Raw genomic sequence first — 18,191 nt, 5'->3', positions numbered from 1 at the left:
CACAATTTTAAGCATATTTTCAAAGCAATAATCTATCGAGAAAAGGATGAGCCGTCGTGTTTCTGACAAGCAGAAGGCTAGTTCAAGGACTGAAGTTATACATACTAGAAAATAATCAATGAAATCTTTGTACAAGCCTGTAAATATCGATTGAAAAATAGCGCATTTTACTATACACCGCGCCATAATACGAGTAAATAAAACTTACGTTTGGCTCTCCTGCAATAAAGTAAGCGCTTTCTTTGTCACTGGGTTCTCCCTGCTCGCTTTCACCCAGCCAGTGACGTCATACAGGACTGGATTAGTTCCCTGGAAAACAAACATGATTACAGCGCTACACTTTTCGCTCGGACAGAGGATATTCTGTTCTTTTTCAAGGAAATACAAGGAAATAAGAGGAACTGAAAAGGGATGATGATACGATACATATTTATGTTTATAATATGATCTAATAAAAAGGGGTTACCTGGAGGTGTTGCAAAACGAACTGGCGTGCGTGCGGCGCCTTCTTGATAAGATATTGAGTTTGGTTCGGCGGCCCGTAGTGCGTCATCACTCGCTCCAAGAACGTGTCATCGGATGAGCCAGGATACATAGATTCTTCATCCAAAAGCCTGATAACAGCATAAAAACGTTTGTCAACATTATTTGTCAATATCAAAATTTGGCTAAAGCCCATAAAACTAAAATCTTTTGAAGCTTTTACGTCGTGATCAATCAGATCAGAAGAGTCTTCATTCTTCCAAACTAGTGCACAATGTCACACATCCACCTCAGGACTAGCGTCATGTTTACGATCTGTAGTGTGCGCTAAGCTACGCACTCTCTTACGTAGCCTAGTATTTTATATACGTTAGCACTTAGCAACAATATCCAGAATAAAGACATACTTATAACCAATTGGCTGTCTTAATCAACGTCGTACACTACATGGCGATCCTGCCAGTGCGGTCTTTCGCTGCCTGCTTCCGATAGAAAATGTAGCTCTTCTGTCGGGCTTCACATTCATGAGAGATGTTGTTGACAGCCTCTCCAACACAAAAATTCCCCCTTATCCTTTCTAATGGCACAACATAGACATAAAAGAATATTTTTCCAACGTCCAATAATGATGCAAAGAAATATTTAACAAACCATAAAAGACCACGTCGATCACACTCGCGCAGGTCGGCTTGCGAGCTGCGAACGATGGAGTTCTGCGGAGACTTGTCGAGTAGTTCCACCATCGGTCCCGGGTTCACTGTCTCTGACAGCCAATCTGCAAATAAAGACAAATCAAAACTAGTCTCACAATTCTTCGTACTTGACATTTCAATATTTTTTTACTTTTCGTTCGGTGTTAATGATTGTAACCATGGGTACATGCCCCGAATTTGTGTAAGGTTTACCTTCTTCAGCCCCGTCGTCTAGCGTGATGCCTTCTTGTGCGTAGCGCTCTCGTGGCGCCACCAGCATGGCATCGTGGAAGACCGCTTGCAAACGTTCCTGTAGGCAAAACAATCGGAAATCGGTAAATTTTAAATAATATTTTTTTCCAATTCGGACAAAAACAAACACTAGACGAATTTTGGTAGTGTTTTGCCTAATTTGATATAGTATCCCAATAAAAAAGAGAAGGTTCACGTCTATTTCCCAACGTCTACCTTTCAATGAAAATCCATTTGAAAGCGGTGTTTAAGAAGATCACGATTATAAACATTTTTTTTTGTTTTAGATAACGTCTGCATATCGAACTAATCCGATATTAGAGAACGGAAGGTCATGAATACCGCTAACTTATGGCACGGTTTTTTTTATCGTTTTCTATGCTATTTATGCCTCAATTACTGCTCAGAGTAGTAGGTGACCCGAGTACGCCCGAACAATTGAATTATCACTAGTATAACCGTAGTACAGACCTGTAGATAATTGGAAAGCAATTTGGAGAGTGGAGCACCACTCTGGTGCCCCGAAGACATGGGGTTATCAGCGCCTGGTGCGTCCAAGAGCAATAGAGATGCTGACGTTCGCGCTGAAGTTGAGATGCTCCTGAAAATGCATAATCATTAAGGTACGTCCAGATAAGGCGAACACACAAATACGCCAAAGATTTACACGTGCAGTGCAGTCCTTGAATTTTCCCGATCGTACGTCGGTTTTTTTTATATAAAAAATCCTGTTAGGACGTAGTAGTAGGTACACCAATTATAGTTTTCATATTCAAGTTGTGTTTTAGTAAACAATAAAATTATTTAGTCCTCCAAAGAAGTAGATAATTCAGAATGAGATACCTGTTGACCAGAGCAGCAATGATGTTGAAGGTCTCATTGTATAGGCCAGTGACGAAGGCGTCGAGGGCTTCAGTGCCAGAAATCTCTCTCTCGGTTGATGGTGAAGGAGTCCTGCAATTTAATGTAAGATTAAACCCAGGGTGAAAAACGTTCGGGAGCCGGTTTTCCTCACTTTCCTGTTAACACTATATAAGTTAATGATTTGGGTACATTTTATTGAGGCTTTAATCATACAGCGTTTAAGAAGTAGAGCGTTTAAACATGCCTGTAGAAGTATAGGGAACACTTCAATGAAACAACATGATCGAGCAATGATTGACTGTATATTTTTAGAGACAGGTAGACCTCACAAATGCAAATTCGCGGCATACCCACATACATAATAGCAGTGTTTTACATACCAATAAAACACTTATTAAGCGAAATACCTTATTCGAAGCATATTAATTATATATTTGAGAGTGGCAGCACTGATTGCGGTGACGTCACGGCTGCTGAATAGTTGCAATTCCCACTCCTTTTTACCCCCTCCATGAATTTCCGTTTTTACCTGCCTGCCACCAGGGGCTCTCGCTTGCCTTCATTGGCATCTTGAATGCGAAACGTTACGGATCTACTTACAAATTGAAGAAATCTGTAAGTCAAGCTGATATATTTAAATTTAAAAAATAACTAACGGTTTTACCGTTCGGAAAAGATTTTCTTTTCTCAATAAGTGTATAATACTAATTTATTTTTGCAGATTCTTTTTTGCAAATCGTCATACATACATAATATGATAATGCCTATGGGTTCGGTAACAGCATTAAGCTTTAAAATCCATTCATTTTATAATGCCCCCAGGAAATAGGCTTAACCATAACTCACACTAAAAAAAAGTTTTTTGATCCAGCAATGGCATTCGTATATCATAGATCCCATGTAATAAATAAAATACATAAGTATAAAGACTCTCATTTCATTTCATTTTTTATTGCACCAAGGTAATTACAAGATGTTAAAACATGAAAAAGTATCTCATGGACCCGGAACGGGTATGGCAATTACTTAAAACTAGGAAAAGTGCTATTAAGTATTAAATTAATAAAAAATAGAATATAATTATTTGACATAGTAACATTAGTTGGTACAAACATCATTAAAAAAAGAAATGTCTTCAAGTTTTTTGCAAACGATTCGTCCCTCCTCTTCTGACCTAATGTAATTAGGCATATTGTTGTAATATTTTGCGGCGGCATATAGGGGGCTGTTTCGGAATAATTCTAATTTTGGTGCAGGTAGGTGAAGTTTGTTTTTTAACCTTCCATTTTTCTGTGTTTGGAACAGGTGCATATTTTTCTTCACAAACTCTTCAGGTATACAGAGGTAAATATTATACAACATGGTTGTTTGTTACGATTTTCCTGTTCAAAGTTCTAAAAACGGCCGAGCGAAGGGAGACAAGTGTGTAAATCACATACCAAATACACTGTGTACAGGTTGTTTCAATACGATTGAATAGATGTGTAGATATTTCTGTACGGACATGACTGTCGGATTTATCCACGTGACAGCGTGATAAAAACAGTGTCAGTAATTTTCAAACGCGTTGTGATATGTGATATTTACTTTATCACGTGGAAAGAGCCATGCACAATTCGCCTGCTGAACATATTTGACCCTATTAAAACTAACAAAAATAAAAACCGGTCAAGTGCAATTTGGTTTTACTCGCGCATCAAGAGTTCCGTACAAACTTTGAATTAACTCGTGTAACTATAAAAACGAGAGACTTGTGATCATAAGTACAGTCGAGTTCATAAATATGTATACATTTTTTCACCTTATTGCAATGGATTAAATTGAAGAAATATATACATATTTATGAACTCGACTGTACCTATACTAAGTATAATTGTGTACAGCGCCGTCTATCGGGAAATTGTCTAACTAATTTGCGGGATGTAATGCACGTATGTTGGTTTTTCGAGGGTAATTCTTTATCATGTGAACCGATTTCAAAAATTGTTCTTTTATTTGAAAATTGGTGTTTCTAATGTAATCTCATAGAAAACTTAAGTGTAATAAACACGAAAAGTTCGTTAAATTGCAAACTGAATTTGGAAATGTTTTTTCTTAATTAAAAAAAGTTACCAAGATAGAGGTCTATCATAACTAATCCATATGTCAAACCAATAGCTTAAGTGGTTCTCGAGATAATTAGCGATGCGACAAACAGAGAGACAGACATACAGACGGACGGACAGAATCGCACCATAATGTTGTCGCACCTTCATCGCCTGTAAGATATACATAAGTAATAGACTTTTTTCTTTAAAGGCTCATAACTTAATTACTTGTTTTGAAAGTATTCCTAAAAATAGTAAAAATAATACTGTTGTTGTTTTTCGTAAGAAAAATTAATATAAATTGGCATTATCTGCAGAATATATTCTGATCAACACTGCGCACCGCAGCCTGTAAACAACATAATTAACATGCACGTTGACGTTGACCCTTAGCCGTCTATATCTGCAAAGGAGGTAAATAGCTTAATTGGTAAATGTAATCCACCCAAGCAAAAACAAGTAGCACTATTTAGTCTTTTCCCCCTCCGCATGTATAAAAGGTTATAAGATATCGTAAACTTGTTTTGAATCCTTTAGTTGGCTGAGTAACTTCACGATCAAAATGCGTGTTTCTGGAGTGGTTTTGGTTTTTCTTTGTGCATGTGTTTTGACGACGTTTGCAACGGAATGCATATACGATCCCTTTGGAGAATGTAAGTTGTATTATTAAGAATGCGATATTTTTTGTAGAAGTTTCAAACATTAAAATAGGATTTGGTATTTTTTTATTGCAATTTTTTATGTCCTTTAATATTAATTATAATTATTAATAAAACGAACCTATCACGTCTGGCGATTCTTCTTCATAGTAAGGTTGCTAAGCAACTAATGCTCATTTATAGATAGATTGATTAAATAAAATGAAATAATCATTTATTATTATTTTTTATTTATTTATCTTGGTTCTTATTATTATTATTATCCTAGCCGTGCTAGTTTCATAAGATGCACAATGGTGATTGATAATAGGTTATTTTCTCCAATATGCTCGGAAATGTTCACCTTATTGTAGCATTATATTGAATGGTACTGAATGGCAGAATAGTTGTGCCTATAACTTTAAAAAAATAAATAAAGAGGGAAATTGTTTGTGCAAAATCGAAACTCATCCACGAATTGCCCTTTCCCAGCCTCTGTCCTTTAAAATTGTTATGATATATTTTTCGTACATACAGTCTCTTTAGCCAGTAGTAGCCGGGCACATAATAAAAATAAATGTATTCAATTGCAGGTTTGTCGCCGTGCCCACCCGACACGTACTCATACAGCCCGGGCTGCGGGTTCGACACGTTGTCGCGACGCACGTGCCGCGCGCCCGTCGCGCGCGTCATCGGCCACTACTGCGACTACTCCCGATGCGACTGCGATGCGACTAAAGTCTGGGACGAGGTGAAGACGAAGTGTGTGCGGTTAGAGGAGTGCTCTGATCAGACGGAGCTCAATAAGAAGGAGACCGAGCTCAATAAGGCGAAAGAAGTGAAATAAAATGTTAAATAAAATCATACTGGCATATGTAATTAGAAATTTAAAAATGAATTTATTTTGTGGTTTTATCTTTTCTAGTAGCAGAATAATTTTCATTATAAACACTGAGACCACAGACTGGACGCCGCTATCGTCTATAACAGATTTATTTAAGTCTATAATACATTTTGACTCGATCAAAAGATTAGTGCCGGGCGGCGCGACCGGTGGTTCACGCGACCCGCCTACCGCGCTGTACGTCCGTGAGGCTTATGAGGCAAATGTAGGCCATCGCCGTATGTCATTTTTGTTGTGAGTCTACTATAATTCCTACTGTGGTCTTGTCGTTGTATGCACTCTACACATACTCATACAGCCCGGCCCGCAGACGCTATACTGTCGTGTCTATATTAGGATAAGGTTGCCAGAGCTCAACGAGGGGGGTGGGGTTAGGGTCGGCAACGCGCATGTAACTCCTCTGGAGTTGCAGGTGTACATAGGCTACGGAGACTGCTTACCATCAGGCAGGCCGTATGCTTGTTTGCCACCGACGTAGTATTAAAAAAAAAAAGGATTCGAAAAGCGATGGGTAAAAATTAAATGATACGAGTATTAAGTTCTTACCAGCAGCAGTACTGTAATATAATATTTCATAGTCCGCATTGTCCTTGAAATAAAGCATGCCAATGCTCGTGTGATATCACAACTTAGAGGTAACTTATTGCCGACGCGAAATTGCGTCTTTTATTAGAGATCGCCGAGGGCGGCTACCAAATCCCGAGCTATGCCAAATGGTCGTATTAGACCATGCATTACTGTTTAAATGTCTTTGATTGACATCATGTAGGTTTTTGTTAAGCTGTGGGTAACGAATGAACGTACGAGTATGAGGAATTTTACGAATACTACACGAGTCAGTCGCGACGCCAAGCAGCCCGCGTGACCGGACTGTAGGTACTTTTGTAGTATCAGAGTGTGATTAATTTAAGTCGTGCAAGTGCGTGCGCCTATGAAGCATGCCCTACGTTACATTTCTTGCGGTTCTGAAACCGCAAGAAATGAATCGCAGTGCGTTCTAAGCCTTAGCTTGGAAAGCCATGCTATGTTACCTGAGGTTGTTGTTGGGCTGCGGGGAGGCCGGGCCGGCGGCCGCGAACACGGCGCGGGCGAGCTCCTCCGCCGCCACGCCGAGCGCGCGCGCCGCCAGGCCCGCGTTGCTGAACTGGTACTTCATGCCGGATCCGGAGTTCGCTGGAATATGACGAGCTTACTTTAATATAGGTCTTACGATTCTAAATAAACTGAGGGTGAGCACACACGATAACAGGTTCACACAGGAGGCCACAAATAAACATTAAAAAAAAATCTAAGAACTTTGAAAGGCTTAATGGGATTCATCACTTTCGCTTTATATAAATTCGACGTGCAATTTCTGTTCCTTATGGGAGCATTCTATGAAATCGTCTACGTTGTCCCGTTCAAACACAAATTTTCTGAAGATTTTCAGGTAAGGAACTCTTTTATTCTCTTCTGAACTTCGAGAACAAAGTCAATAAAATAACTACGTCGACTACCCCGTTCGTCATTGGAAATGAGTGATAAGTTTACTTGTTACCTTTTACTACCCCAGCCCATCCCAGATGACAGATAGCAGCCAGAATCTTCCACACATCGATCTGCTCCTGCTCAGTAACTCCTAGTAACTGGAAGGCTTCCTTCGGAGCCGAGAAGTCTGTAGCTATGTCAACTTACTCGCTCGACGTGAGAAATAAGTTAGACTTACCTTTAACAACACCAGCCGATCCCAGCAGCCAGTATCTTCCACACATCCATCTGCTCTTGCTCAGTAACTCCTAGTAACTACAAGGCTTCCTTCAGAACCGACCAGTCTGTAACTACGTAAATTTGCTCGACGTGAGAAATAAGTTAAAGGCTTACCTTTAACAACACCAGCCCATCCCAGATGACAGATAGCAGCCAATATCTTCCACACAGCCATCTGCTCCTGCTCAGTAACTCCTAGTAACTGGAAGGCTTCCTTTAGAGCCGAGAAGTCACTAGGGGCGTCGGCTTTCTCGCTCGACGTGAGGAAGGGGTTGGGAGCGTTGACGGGCGCTTGGTCGAAGAGTAGCTCGCGGCGGAGGCGCCCGTCACAGCCGTGGAACAGTCTATAAAGATAATGGAAACGTGGTTATTAGTGATGCTGGAAGAATCTGGAAGAGATCGTTGTTTGGCTAGTGTACAGTAAAGTATTTTATTATCATTATTTCCTTTATTAATTTTTCTTCTTATGTTAGGGTTTTTACAACATGAATATAAAAGTAAAATACAAAAACACGTACAAAAACAATACAAAAACATATAAACATATTATAAAAAACCTAACCTAGGGTGCCGCCAGCAGCGGGGCAGGGCCCAAGCTGCCGGTGGTCAGGGCCGCAGAGAGGAACCGCTGGACTATCCGCGCCGTATACAAGATCACCGCCTTCTGCATCTGACTCTTGATCCAACCACCTAGCGAGTCTCTTAAGGTGTTGGTTGAGACTCTTCGCTATGAGACCGTTCGCTGAAACGACTATTGGGACAATGATCGTCGAATCAACATCCCACATGGCAGTTATCTCGTGAGCCAAGTCTAGATACTTACTGGACTTGTCCTTCTCGGCTTTCACGAGATTCTCATCATGGGGGATGGTGATATCGACGAACACGGCCCGGCGTTGCGATCGATCTATTATCACAATGTCAAGCTTATTGGCTACAATTGGGACCGTGCGAAGTGCATGGTGGGGGTAAGTAAAGCGATCCCAGCGCATAAGGTGGTAAAAATTAGAACTAACTGCGGATAGCGTGTTTAACATTTCGTACAATTATATGGCTCGAAATGAAACTTTGATTTACGATTACTCCTGAAATATTCATTTAAATTATATGTTGTAAGGGACCATTGTAATCTGTATGAAATGCTTAATATAACTAACGTATTTATTTTGATAATTGTTAATAATGTATCCATGTAAATAGCTTTGCAAATGCCACATATTACGTGATCTTTTTCTAGAAGTTAAGAATGGATATAGTAAGTTATCCTTAAAAGATAGGCATTTAACATCGCGGACTTTTTTGTAGACCTATGAATGAGAAACAACCCCACCATACATTGTGTTGTTATAGCTCAAACGGATTAGGCAGCGTTTTCGATTAAAGCTCCTAGCCAGCGTGATTTTTTCCGAAAACATCATTAGATTTCAAACAATTTACACAAAACCTTAACAAGTTATATACTTAAGCCTTCCTCAAGAATCACTCTATTGATAGATGAAAGTCGTATGAAAATCCGTTCAGTAGTTTTTAGTTTTGGAGTAGTTTTATAAGATGTAGTGAATTGACGTTTTCCTCTAGACTTGCGGACACTAGGTTGCGTGACAGTCGTGCACGCTCCCAATAGTCCTGTCAGTGATAATAGATCGATCCCAATAGAGCGTGGAACGACCATTTTCAAGAACTGGCACAGGTGAGTACTTGTAGTACGGTACTTTGGTCCACAAGGCCGTATAAAAGAGCAAGTTGCTGGTGAAAAGTCCTGGCTACGAGATTATGTCTGTGCAAATACTCGCCGTTAGCAAGATGAGAACAACCGGAAATGATATGCCTGAGTGACTCTCCGGGACGGCGGCATGCTCGACAAATGTCGACCGTACCATCCTTCAGGATATATTTCCGATAGTTGTTCGTCATCATAACTTCTAGGTGCATAGCACACTGGATCCGATTCCCATGTCGCTCCGACGTGCGAACGCAATGTCTTTATAATACGCGCATGGCGTTGTCTCGCCCAAACATCGGAGCGACAGTGTGTTAAGCGCTTAATTCTAACAGGTTAAGCGTTTGATAAATAATAAATAAATAATATTACAATATTTCGAACCATAACTTTAAATGTAAAAACTATATCCAGTTTCGTTTAAAGAAGGTGAGTCCTAAAACGATCGAATCTCTAACACGTTTTCTGAGATGCTTCTTGAAGGCTCTCTTTTATTGTTCCGTTAAGCAATTATAAGTACACAACACACACTCCCACTCTCACAGATGGGCGGTCTGTACGGAAGCTGATACCAGAGCACCAGCACCCTCGAAGTCTAAGGAAACCAGAGACACCATACGGGTTGGAACCCGAGTAAAACCATAATGTACTTACGTATGCAACGCGGTGAGCCGGGACCGCCCTGGCCGAAGGTCGGGCAGCAGGGTCTGCACGGAGGCCGACACCAGCGCGCCGCCACCCTCGAAGTCCAGCGACACCAGGGACACCACGCGCGACGCGTGAGGGTTGGAGCCCGTGCTGCAATAATCATATTGTTCTTTTAGAAAATTACGGTTTGGAAAATTCTGTGAGGAATGATAAAAAGAAAACATGCCACAGATAATGGGCAAATTAAGATTGTAAGATATTTTTAAAATGTTCGTCGCGCTGCGGAAAGTAATTCAGAAGTTTACATACTTAGTACTTATGTTAATCTTGAAGAAAAATGAGCTTACCGACACGACCCAAACATATGCAATACATCCATCGCAGCGCTCAGCCGCTCCGGCGTGAGCTTGGAACCCTGCGCCGGGTAGGCACTTGCCAGGTACCAGATACAATGCCGCATGGCTAATGTCTTTCCTGAACCGGATCTAAAAAAAACAAAAGTCAGATTTCACTTAGTCTTGTACGATACGGTGTAAAAGCCTACAGACGTTTACTATTACCTAATATTAAAATTCGACGGGTCGTCAATGGTTATAAATGCTTAGAAGATAAAAAGATGACAAATAAATAACCTACAAAAAATGCTTTTGATTGATGGCAAACTTGTTTACGGACAAGTTTGACAAATTGAACATTAGTACGATTCATTAGAAAATCTAAAAACGAAAATAATGCTACTGGATGGTTGTTTACAAATGCGAAACAAGTTTGAAATTATTTAAAAAATAAAATAAAAAATCTGCCGGTCTCTAAATAATATTTAATAGCATACGAGAACGAACCTTGAAATTTGAACTCGAGCATCATTTAATGCTTTATTAATATGTAAAATATTATCCCCGCATTGATGACTATACTAAAAGTGACAGGATCAACTAGTCATACAAAAAGAAACCTTACCATTAGAAAATAAGGTTGAATTCAGTTTAAAGAGTATAAACAGAGAATATCAATGATCTATGTCCATGCGCAACATGAAGCCAATTTTGTTATCACATTCTGCTATAATTTCTAGTTTAACGCCTTTTAGGTACACGGCGAAGGATTAACATCTGCATCGAGACTGCTAATCAAAAATGCTCTTTAACTTAATGAAGAAAGGTTTAAATTAAGTTAGTGCAGTGAAGTGGTAAGTAATAAAGGATATTATCCAGACGGGTTATGATACGATCGCGGTAGCAATTTACGACAAAAGTAATTATCTATTAACTCCTAAAGCTAGGTTGTAAATCGTGCATTAGAAACGCGTTTTGTAGGTGCATACATTTACACTGTTATACGCTTGGCTGGGAAATTATAGAGCAAATGTAATCAAGGATTTAGCACATTACGATATTTAAGCTATTCCGAATCGCAGTAAGTGACAATAGTTTAGTAAAATTTTAGGATTGTGTATAGGTATAATTTTTGAGCGTTTCGTTTTATCTTGACGTTCCTTTTCATATGCAATATATATTTTAATCCCCTTTCTTCCGTCTTAGTACCTGATCTAACTAGGTAACCTATGTGCAATTTCTCAATGGAGATAGGTATTATTTAACATATTATAGCCGGAATAGCCTCGGTCTGAATGAAAGAATAGATGAGAGAAGGGGGGGCCAATTTCGGCTTATCGTATCTATAGAGTATTATTTATACTGCAGATTTTGTTTGGCAATCATAGCATCCAGTCAACCTTCTTTAATCAACACCTCGTGCGTTCGCGGTGCACAATCAGAATTAGTTTTGACACATGTGGTCGTGATTAAGCCGTCTTTTGCCGTACGTGTGGACAGGCAAGCATAGTTCTCCAAGTCACCAGGAGACCTAGCAAAGATCCCAATAATTTTCAGAAAAGCAAAAAAAATGCAAATAGTCGCGTGACTTCTTGTAGCATCTGTCATCCCGATTGTTTTTTTTCGTGCAGCGTTTATCGATGTACCATAGTCTAGATTTGGCTAGGCTAGGTTAGAGGAACTTACCTCCCCGTGAAGACAATGGCGCGGTCACGTCGCGAAGCCAGCATGCAGCGGTGCGCGGACTGCGCGGCCGCGAATATGTGCGGCGGCATGTCGTCGGCGCGGCACCCGCGGAACATCGCTGCTACCTGAAACATTCGACAGTCGAAATTAGGCTACTTTGGTAAGTGGAAGTAGTAAGGTGGTAGGTGGAAGACCATAACAGTGCGATAATCTGGCAAATAATAGATAAAAAGGGGAGAAATAATAAGATATACTCCCGCCTTGGGAACTGGATGCCTTGGTCACCTTTTGTTTCGTATATGCCATTTATTTTAGTTTATAAGTTAGGTTAGGTTTTGGCCCCGACTGACAGTAGTTGTTCCATCTGTTTCTATCTCAGTTTTTTCAGATGTTCTCGTTCAAGTAGGAAACGATGTTGAACACTTTATTAAAGGCTAGTTCAGACGGGAGGCTATGGTGATTAACTGATTAATGACCAAAAGATGGTGTTACCTTCTCAGTATAGATGGGGGAGCTGCGTTTAGGCGGTCCGAGGACGAGAAGCGCGTGGCCGGCGCGGGCATGAGGCAGCCCGGCGGCATGTCGCGATCGTAAAACGTTCAGCGCGCCGCACTCGTTCAAGCAGCGGAGTGAGGCTATGTCCTCGCAACGCTCCATCTGGGGTGGATTGGCCTGGAACATGAATTAAATGATTAAACATATAAAATGAATATGGGCTGCCCGTGGATTTTATGATTTATGACAAAATACAACAATATGAACATGAAGCATGGCTAGCTTCAAAATTTGTGATCAAAATTCACCTTCGTTCACTTTCATTTCGCGTCTTTAAGCGCGTTGTGTCAACACTTTCTAGTGGTTATTCCCTCATACCAGTCGACTTTGCCTGACAGTTCTATTGGACGTACCTTCTCCAAGTCATCTTCGTCGACAGTGAGTCTCCCCAGTCTGCAACATCCTCACTCTCGGACGGCCCACGTCGACATCTACTCGCACCACGGCCGTAACCCTTTGTCATGTGCGAGCCACTTGCGTCCCGCTCTTAGCCATTCCTCTCACACTAGCCAACTTTGTTTAATGGACATACCTTCTCTAAGTCATCTTCGTCAAAGGTGACACCTCCCCAGTCTGCAGCACCCTTACTCTCGCATGGCCAGCATTGGCGTCTCCTTCTAGCACTACGGCAGTGAACCAGCCCCAGTGTGCGAGCCACATATGACCAGCTTTCAACCATTCCTTCTCGCATGCTAACTGCTCTTCTGGACATACCTTCTCCAAGTCATCTTCGTCGACGGTGAGCACCTCCCCAGTCTGCAGCATTCTCTCTCGCACGGCTCGCGACGGCATCTCCTTCTCGCACCACGGTAGTGAACCCACCTCGATGTGCGAGCCACATGTGACCAGCTTTCAGCCATTCCTCTCACGTCAGCATTTGCCTGACAGGTGTAATAAACATACCTTCTCCAAGTCATCTTCGTCGACGGTGAGCACCTCCCCAGTCTGCAGCACCCTCACTCTCGCACGGCCAGCATCGGCGTCTCCCTCTCGCACCACGGCGGTGAACCCGCCCCTGTGTGCGAGCCACATATGACCAGCTTCCAGCCATTCCTTCTCGCATGCTAATTGCTCTTCTGATTTTGCCTGTGGACAAGGAAAAAATAATTAGGATCTTGTGTTATAATAGTAATCTGTCTTATTGATTGATTTTAGAAGTATCTCGGCTATATATATAATATAATAAAGATATTTATTGTAACTTAATTATGCTTTCGCTTGAACCGGACTTAAAACGTCCTAATATAAAAGTAGAGAAATTCTTAAAAGTAAAATAAATAACTGGTTATTGGTATAAAAACTGACAAGTTACGGAACGAGAGCAAACCATCATTCAGCAAAACTTATCTAAAAGATAGGAGAAAATATTTAAAAAGGGACAATTTTCTTTATAAAAAAGTAAGAGCTCAACTGAATCTGAATGTAGAGGACACTATGACACACAATACGTCGCACTATTAGGTCAGCGTTGGGCTTCGACGCCTTCAACCTACAGCCGCTAATTCCCTCAAAGTCGTCGCTTATGCAATGTGCGTATTGTGCGTAACTCGCAACGGCCGAGAGTCGTCAATGGCCGCAATAGAAAACACAGTGAAAGTAGTGGTTTCAGTACGGACTATCGTTTAAACAACCAGCTGTTGTGTACCATCTTTCGTTTTTAGAAAAACCTCGCATAACAAAATTTAATAGTAGAAACGTGAAAGAATTTAAGTAGTTTTTTTAGATGATAAAAGGCTTAGAAACGTACCGAAATCGATAATACATTTAAGAGTATAACAGTGCCTACAAACATATAACCGAAGATGTCTATATTTTGGTAAACAGAGATTAGAGGCGCACATTAAAAATGGGTGTGCTTATTTTTTTAAACATGATAACAAACTTGCAAATACTCTTTTGGAAAAGGTATCATAACTGTCAAAACTGTCTGTGTCAACATAGTTAACTTATTTACTCCCATTAAAACTGAGTGCGTTAGAAAGGCGCGTTTTAATTGAATGTATTAAGTCACAATACTGGTTAATTGTACTGCAACATAGGCCGTCTGTCATAAGCTGTAAACAGAGTGAATGGAAGGTCGGTGCGATCCGTAAAAGGTGTGATATTAGCGGTCATTAGCTATCGCATCACATGTGTGATCGGTAATCGAACTCGCATTTTTATACAACGATCTGTCAAATGAGAACATAGCTGGATACTCAGATCATAGAAAGTACTAGATGGCTGACGGAGGCGTGGCGCGTGTCGCCGCGACATGGCCACATCGTGGCCATACCGGCCCGCCGAAAGACAGTAGCAAATTAGCTGTCATTGAACAACGTGCGCGTCAATTTTATTGAAATGTCGAATTATAGCGTTATTTTGTGTCGAAATAGGAGTGCATCCAAAAACTATAAGGATCATGGAGTTACATACCACATGTGAGTACATTTTTTTTCACGTATTAGTTAATAAAACCACACATTTTAACAAATAAATCCAGTGACATATGATTTTTCTGAGTCAGACCATGTTGTCATACAAACGCGTGGCAATTTGTCTATACATTCTACATTGACGCTTTGGCATGGAAAACTATGTGTAGTGTCCTTAGCAACGGCGCAATGCATTAAACCGCTAAAGATATTAACAGCGGCATTATTGTTTCTTGGTACGACCGCCAACCGCTCCCTTCATTGACGCCGCGAAGTAGAGTGGTGCTCGTGCATATAATTGATCTTTGAGCGTTATCGATAAAAATGTTTGGATATAGTGTGTATGAAAGTAATTATTTTTCAAGTAAAATTTTACAATGATTTTATATGCACCTAATGTTTAATTTAATACTTATTACTTTGGATTAAAAATCTAATAGGTAAGCCAAAAAATAAACTGATTTAATTAAATACAATTTATTTATAACATTATGGTTTATACCTATAAGTATATTTTATTCAGGTTCTTAGCAACGATTCGAATAACTGCACTAGATATAATCAAATATGTTCATGTTGTTGTTTTTGACGACCGGTTTGGCCTAGTGGGTAGTGACCCTGCCTACGAAGCTGATGGTCCCGGGTTCAAATCCTGTTAAGGGCATTTATTCGTGTGATGAGCATGGATATTTGTTCCTGAGTCATGGGTGTTTTCTATGTATTTAAGTATTTATACATATTTATATATTATATATATATCGTTGTCTAAGTAACCTCAATACAAGCCTTATTGAGCTTACTGTGGGACTTAGTCAATTTGTGTAATAATGTCCTATAATATTTATTTATTTATTTATTTTAATTATTGCAATTTTTTTCAGTTTCCCGAAAAATCCCAGTATTAAAGAAAAATGGATAGATGCTACAAGGTAGAGGCCCTAACTGGTTTACGAGCGAGAAAAGTGTTATTTGTTCGGATAATTTTCAAGAAAAATGTTTCCAGTTACACTTCGCCTCATTTATATAACGATAGAATATAAATATGTTTAAAATAATACTATATTGTATACTTAGTCGATCCAAAAGTTCTATCAAAAAGATTTTTACTGATAATTATGATTACTCTTTCCTTATTATTCGTACATATGATTTAAAAGCTTATTTAATGGTGCATTATACTTACAATATAATTTACTATAACTTGCTTTCGCAGTTCTTCATAACTCTATGTAACATGCTGGCATTGCTTTCAATTGGTGACGAAATATGCTATAATAAACTGAAACTATTGTTTTAATGAAGCGCTCGCGTCTAACGACAATCCCAAAGTAAACAATTTAAACAAACATTACATCAAATAATTACTAAAATTTAAACCAATTTGATTAGTGAAGCATAAACAAGCTTTCGCATCACGGTACATGTTTTTTTTTATTAAAAGCTTTGTATTACATTTTATCAGTAAAAACCTTTGTGAGAGAACTTATGGATCAACTAATATACCTTACACGTACCTTAAAATTCTTAGCTCGTAAATAAGGTCAAAATATTTAAAGGAATATAAATTAAGTCTATGGTAATTATTACTTAAAACAAAAATGTCAAAACTCTAAGGTCATGTTCAGAACATGTAAAATATCGATAGCTCTATCGAATTGTCCTCACTCTAGTGCCGCCGCTCTAGGCTCCTACACCGCGTGGTTTGGCCAATCACAGCGCGTGATTTGGTTGTCTGGCCACGCCTTTAATGATGTGGTGGGGGGCTGTTGGAGACAGCGAGACTCGTTGAAATTATGCTTCGTTATAAATCTCCTTACTTCTTATATCTATGGCTGGATACATACTTTTTTTTTTTCCGGTTCCGGTTGTCATATTGTACACAACACAGTGCCGACGATCCGTGAAATTAATCACAAATAAATAGGAAAACCTAGCAGTTTCACAAACACATCACGGTGAATGGAAAACAAAGTGACAACTGAGTGTTACTTATTAAAAACAGTGCAAAAAATAGAAGGATTACACAACAATTGGAGTACAACAACCTACGGTCGTTTTGAGGTTAGAAGTGAAGTTCATAAACAAAGACCTTAATTAAAAACTGTCACCAACTCGTACATCAAAATCAACTGTCAGTATCATCCAGTGTTGCCAGCGAGAAGAAGTAAAACTCACCACTTGACATATACGGTTCGTTACACGCAAAATATGGATGACCAATTCCAACTACTGTTCGATAAAATGAAAGTTGAAATGCAGAAGCAAACAGAAGAACTAACTAATACAATTACGGAAAAAATTGATGAAAAACTAAAACCTATTCTAGAAGAAAACAAAAATTTGCAAAAGAAAGTTGAAAACCTGGAGAAAAAAGTGGAGTATTTGGAGAGAGAAAAAAAAGCCAACAACATAATCATTCATGGGTTGAAGGAAGAGGAGACATCCACGCTGGAGCTAGTTAAACAAGTGAAAGAATGCTTTTCAAAGGATTTAAATATAAAAATAGAGGACTGGGATATTAATAAAATATACCGTATTGGGAATAATAATAAGACTGGGAAACCCAAGCCTACGCTTCTATCACTAGTAAGTAAATGGAAAAAGAGTGAAATCATGAAAAATAAAAAGAAACTCAAGGAGATATATGTTACGGACGATTACTCAAAGGAAACTCTAGAAAAGAGGAAAGCCCTACAACCCAAGCTTACAGAAGAACGGGAAAAGGGAAATATTGCCTTTATAAAGTACGATCAACTGATAATCAAGAATACCATCAATACTAAAGATAAAAGAAAAAGGGAAATATCTACCTCCCCGCAAAACGATTCTCAGCCAAGGAAACAACAAACATTAATGAATGCATCTAATAATTATCGAATAAATGCGTTTGATATAATGAGAGGCCGTTCTTTATCTCTCTCCAGCAACTCTGCTACCAACGAACAATAGCAATTAGACACCGGCGACTGGAAACAACAACTAACTAAAAAACAAGACAAGAATACAACAGAAACAAACCCCCCAAGCCGACTGGTCCTCGTGGGGGGAAAAGACCAAAACCCTCTAAAGATAGACAAACGTAACACTGAAATATACATAGCAACCTTTAATACAAGATCACTGCGAACTACTGAAAAGCTTATTGAGCTGGAATTAGCCATAAAGGA

At 39.5% G+C, this 18,191-nt stretch overlaps 3 protein-coding genes across 10 annotated transcripts in view; 2 read left to right on the top strand and 1 right to left on the bottom strand.

Annotated features, from left to right (window-relative positions):
* Positions 1-18,191, bottom strand: part of LOC133528823 (unconventional myosin-XVIIIa) — a 301,706-nt gene that overhangs the window by 155,666 nt on the left and 127,849 nt on the right. For 6 of the 8 annotated variants that reach the window (XM_061866296.1, XM_061866297.1, XM_061866300.1 and 3 more), the window contains 13 exons: positions 13,514-13,696; positions 12,548-12,727; positions 12,056-12,180; positions 10,382-10,519; positions 10,041-10,184; positions 7,781-8,010; positions 6,952-7,093; positions 2,271-2,381; positions 1,899-2,028; positions 1,389-1,485; positions 1,135-1,258; positions 467-614; positions 209-309 (listed from right to left, as the gene is read on the bottom strand). In XM_061866296.1, the coding sequence (XP_061722280.1) occupies positions 209-309; positions 467-614; positions 1,135-1,258; positions 1,389-1,485; positions 1,899-2,028; positions 2,271-2,381; positions 6,952-7,093; positions 7,781-8,010; positions 10,041-10,184; positions 10,382-10,519; positions 12,056-12,180; positions 12,548-12,727; positions 13,514-13,696 (1,853 nt within the window). Of the gene's footprint in view, positions 1-208; positions 310-466; positions 615-1,134; positions 1,259-1,388; positions 1,486-1,898; positions 2,029-2,270; positions 2,382-6,951; positions 7,094-7,780; positions 8,011-10,040; positions 10,185-10,381; positions 10,520-12,055; positions 12,181-12,547; positions 12,728-12,963; positions 13,260-13,324; positions 13,449-13,513; positions 13,697-18,191 lie in introns of those variants that run through there. The other 2 variants (XM_061866303.1, XM_061866304.1) reach the window with 2 other exon arrangements.
* Positions 4,874-5,902, top strand: LOC133528826 (uncharacterized). Its single transcript, XM_061866307.1, has 2 exons — positions 4,874-5,031; positions 5,610-5,902. The coding sequence occupies exons 1-2, from the start codon at positions 4,941-4,943 to the stop codon at positions 5,861-5,863; spliced, it is 345 nt and encodes a 114-aa protein (XP_061722291.1). The 5' UTR covers positions 4,874-4,940; the 3' UTR covers positions 5,864-5,902.
* Positions 16,884-17,973, top strand: LOC133528825 (uncharacterized). Its single transcript, XM_061866306.1, has one exon. The coding sequence runs from the start codon at positions 17,233-17,235 to the stop codon at positions 17,971-17,973; it is 741 nt and encodes a 246-aa protein (XP_061722290.1). The 5' UTR covers positions 16,884-17,232.

This window comes from Cydia pomonella, chromosome 20 (genome assembly GCF_033807575.1).
Source record: "Cydia pomonella isolate Wapato2018A chromosome 20, ilCydPomo1, whole genome shotgun sequence".
Lineage (NCBI taxonomy): Eukaryota > Metazoa > Arthropoda > Insecta > Lepidoptera > Tortricidae > Cydia > Cydia pomonella.
The sequence above is the reverse complement of the archived record's forward strand: the minus strand, read 5'-3'. Positions and strand labels throughout refer to the sequence as shown.

Bases quoted from the DNA above. Each gene is read 5' to 3' on its own strand.
- LOC133528826 (XM_061866307.1), top strand. From the start codon at position 4,941: ATGCGTGTTTCTGGAGTGGTTTTGGTTTTTCTTTGTGCATGTGTTTTG. The intron at 5,032-5,609 runs GTAAGTTGTATT...ATTCAATTGCAG, and splicing joins ATACGATCCCTTTGGAGAAT to GTTTGTCGCCGTGCCCACCC.
- LOC133528825 (XM_061866306.1), top strand. From the start codon at position 17,233: ATGGATGACCAATTCCAACTACTGTTCGATAAAATGAAAGTTGAAATG.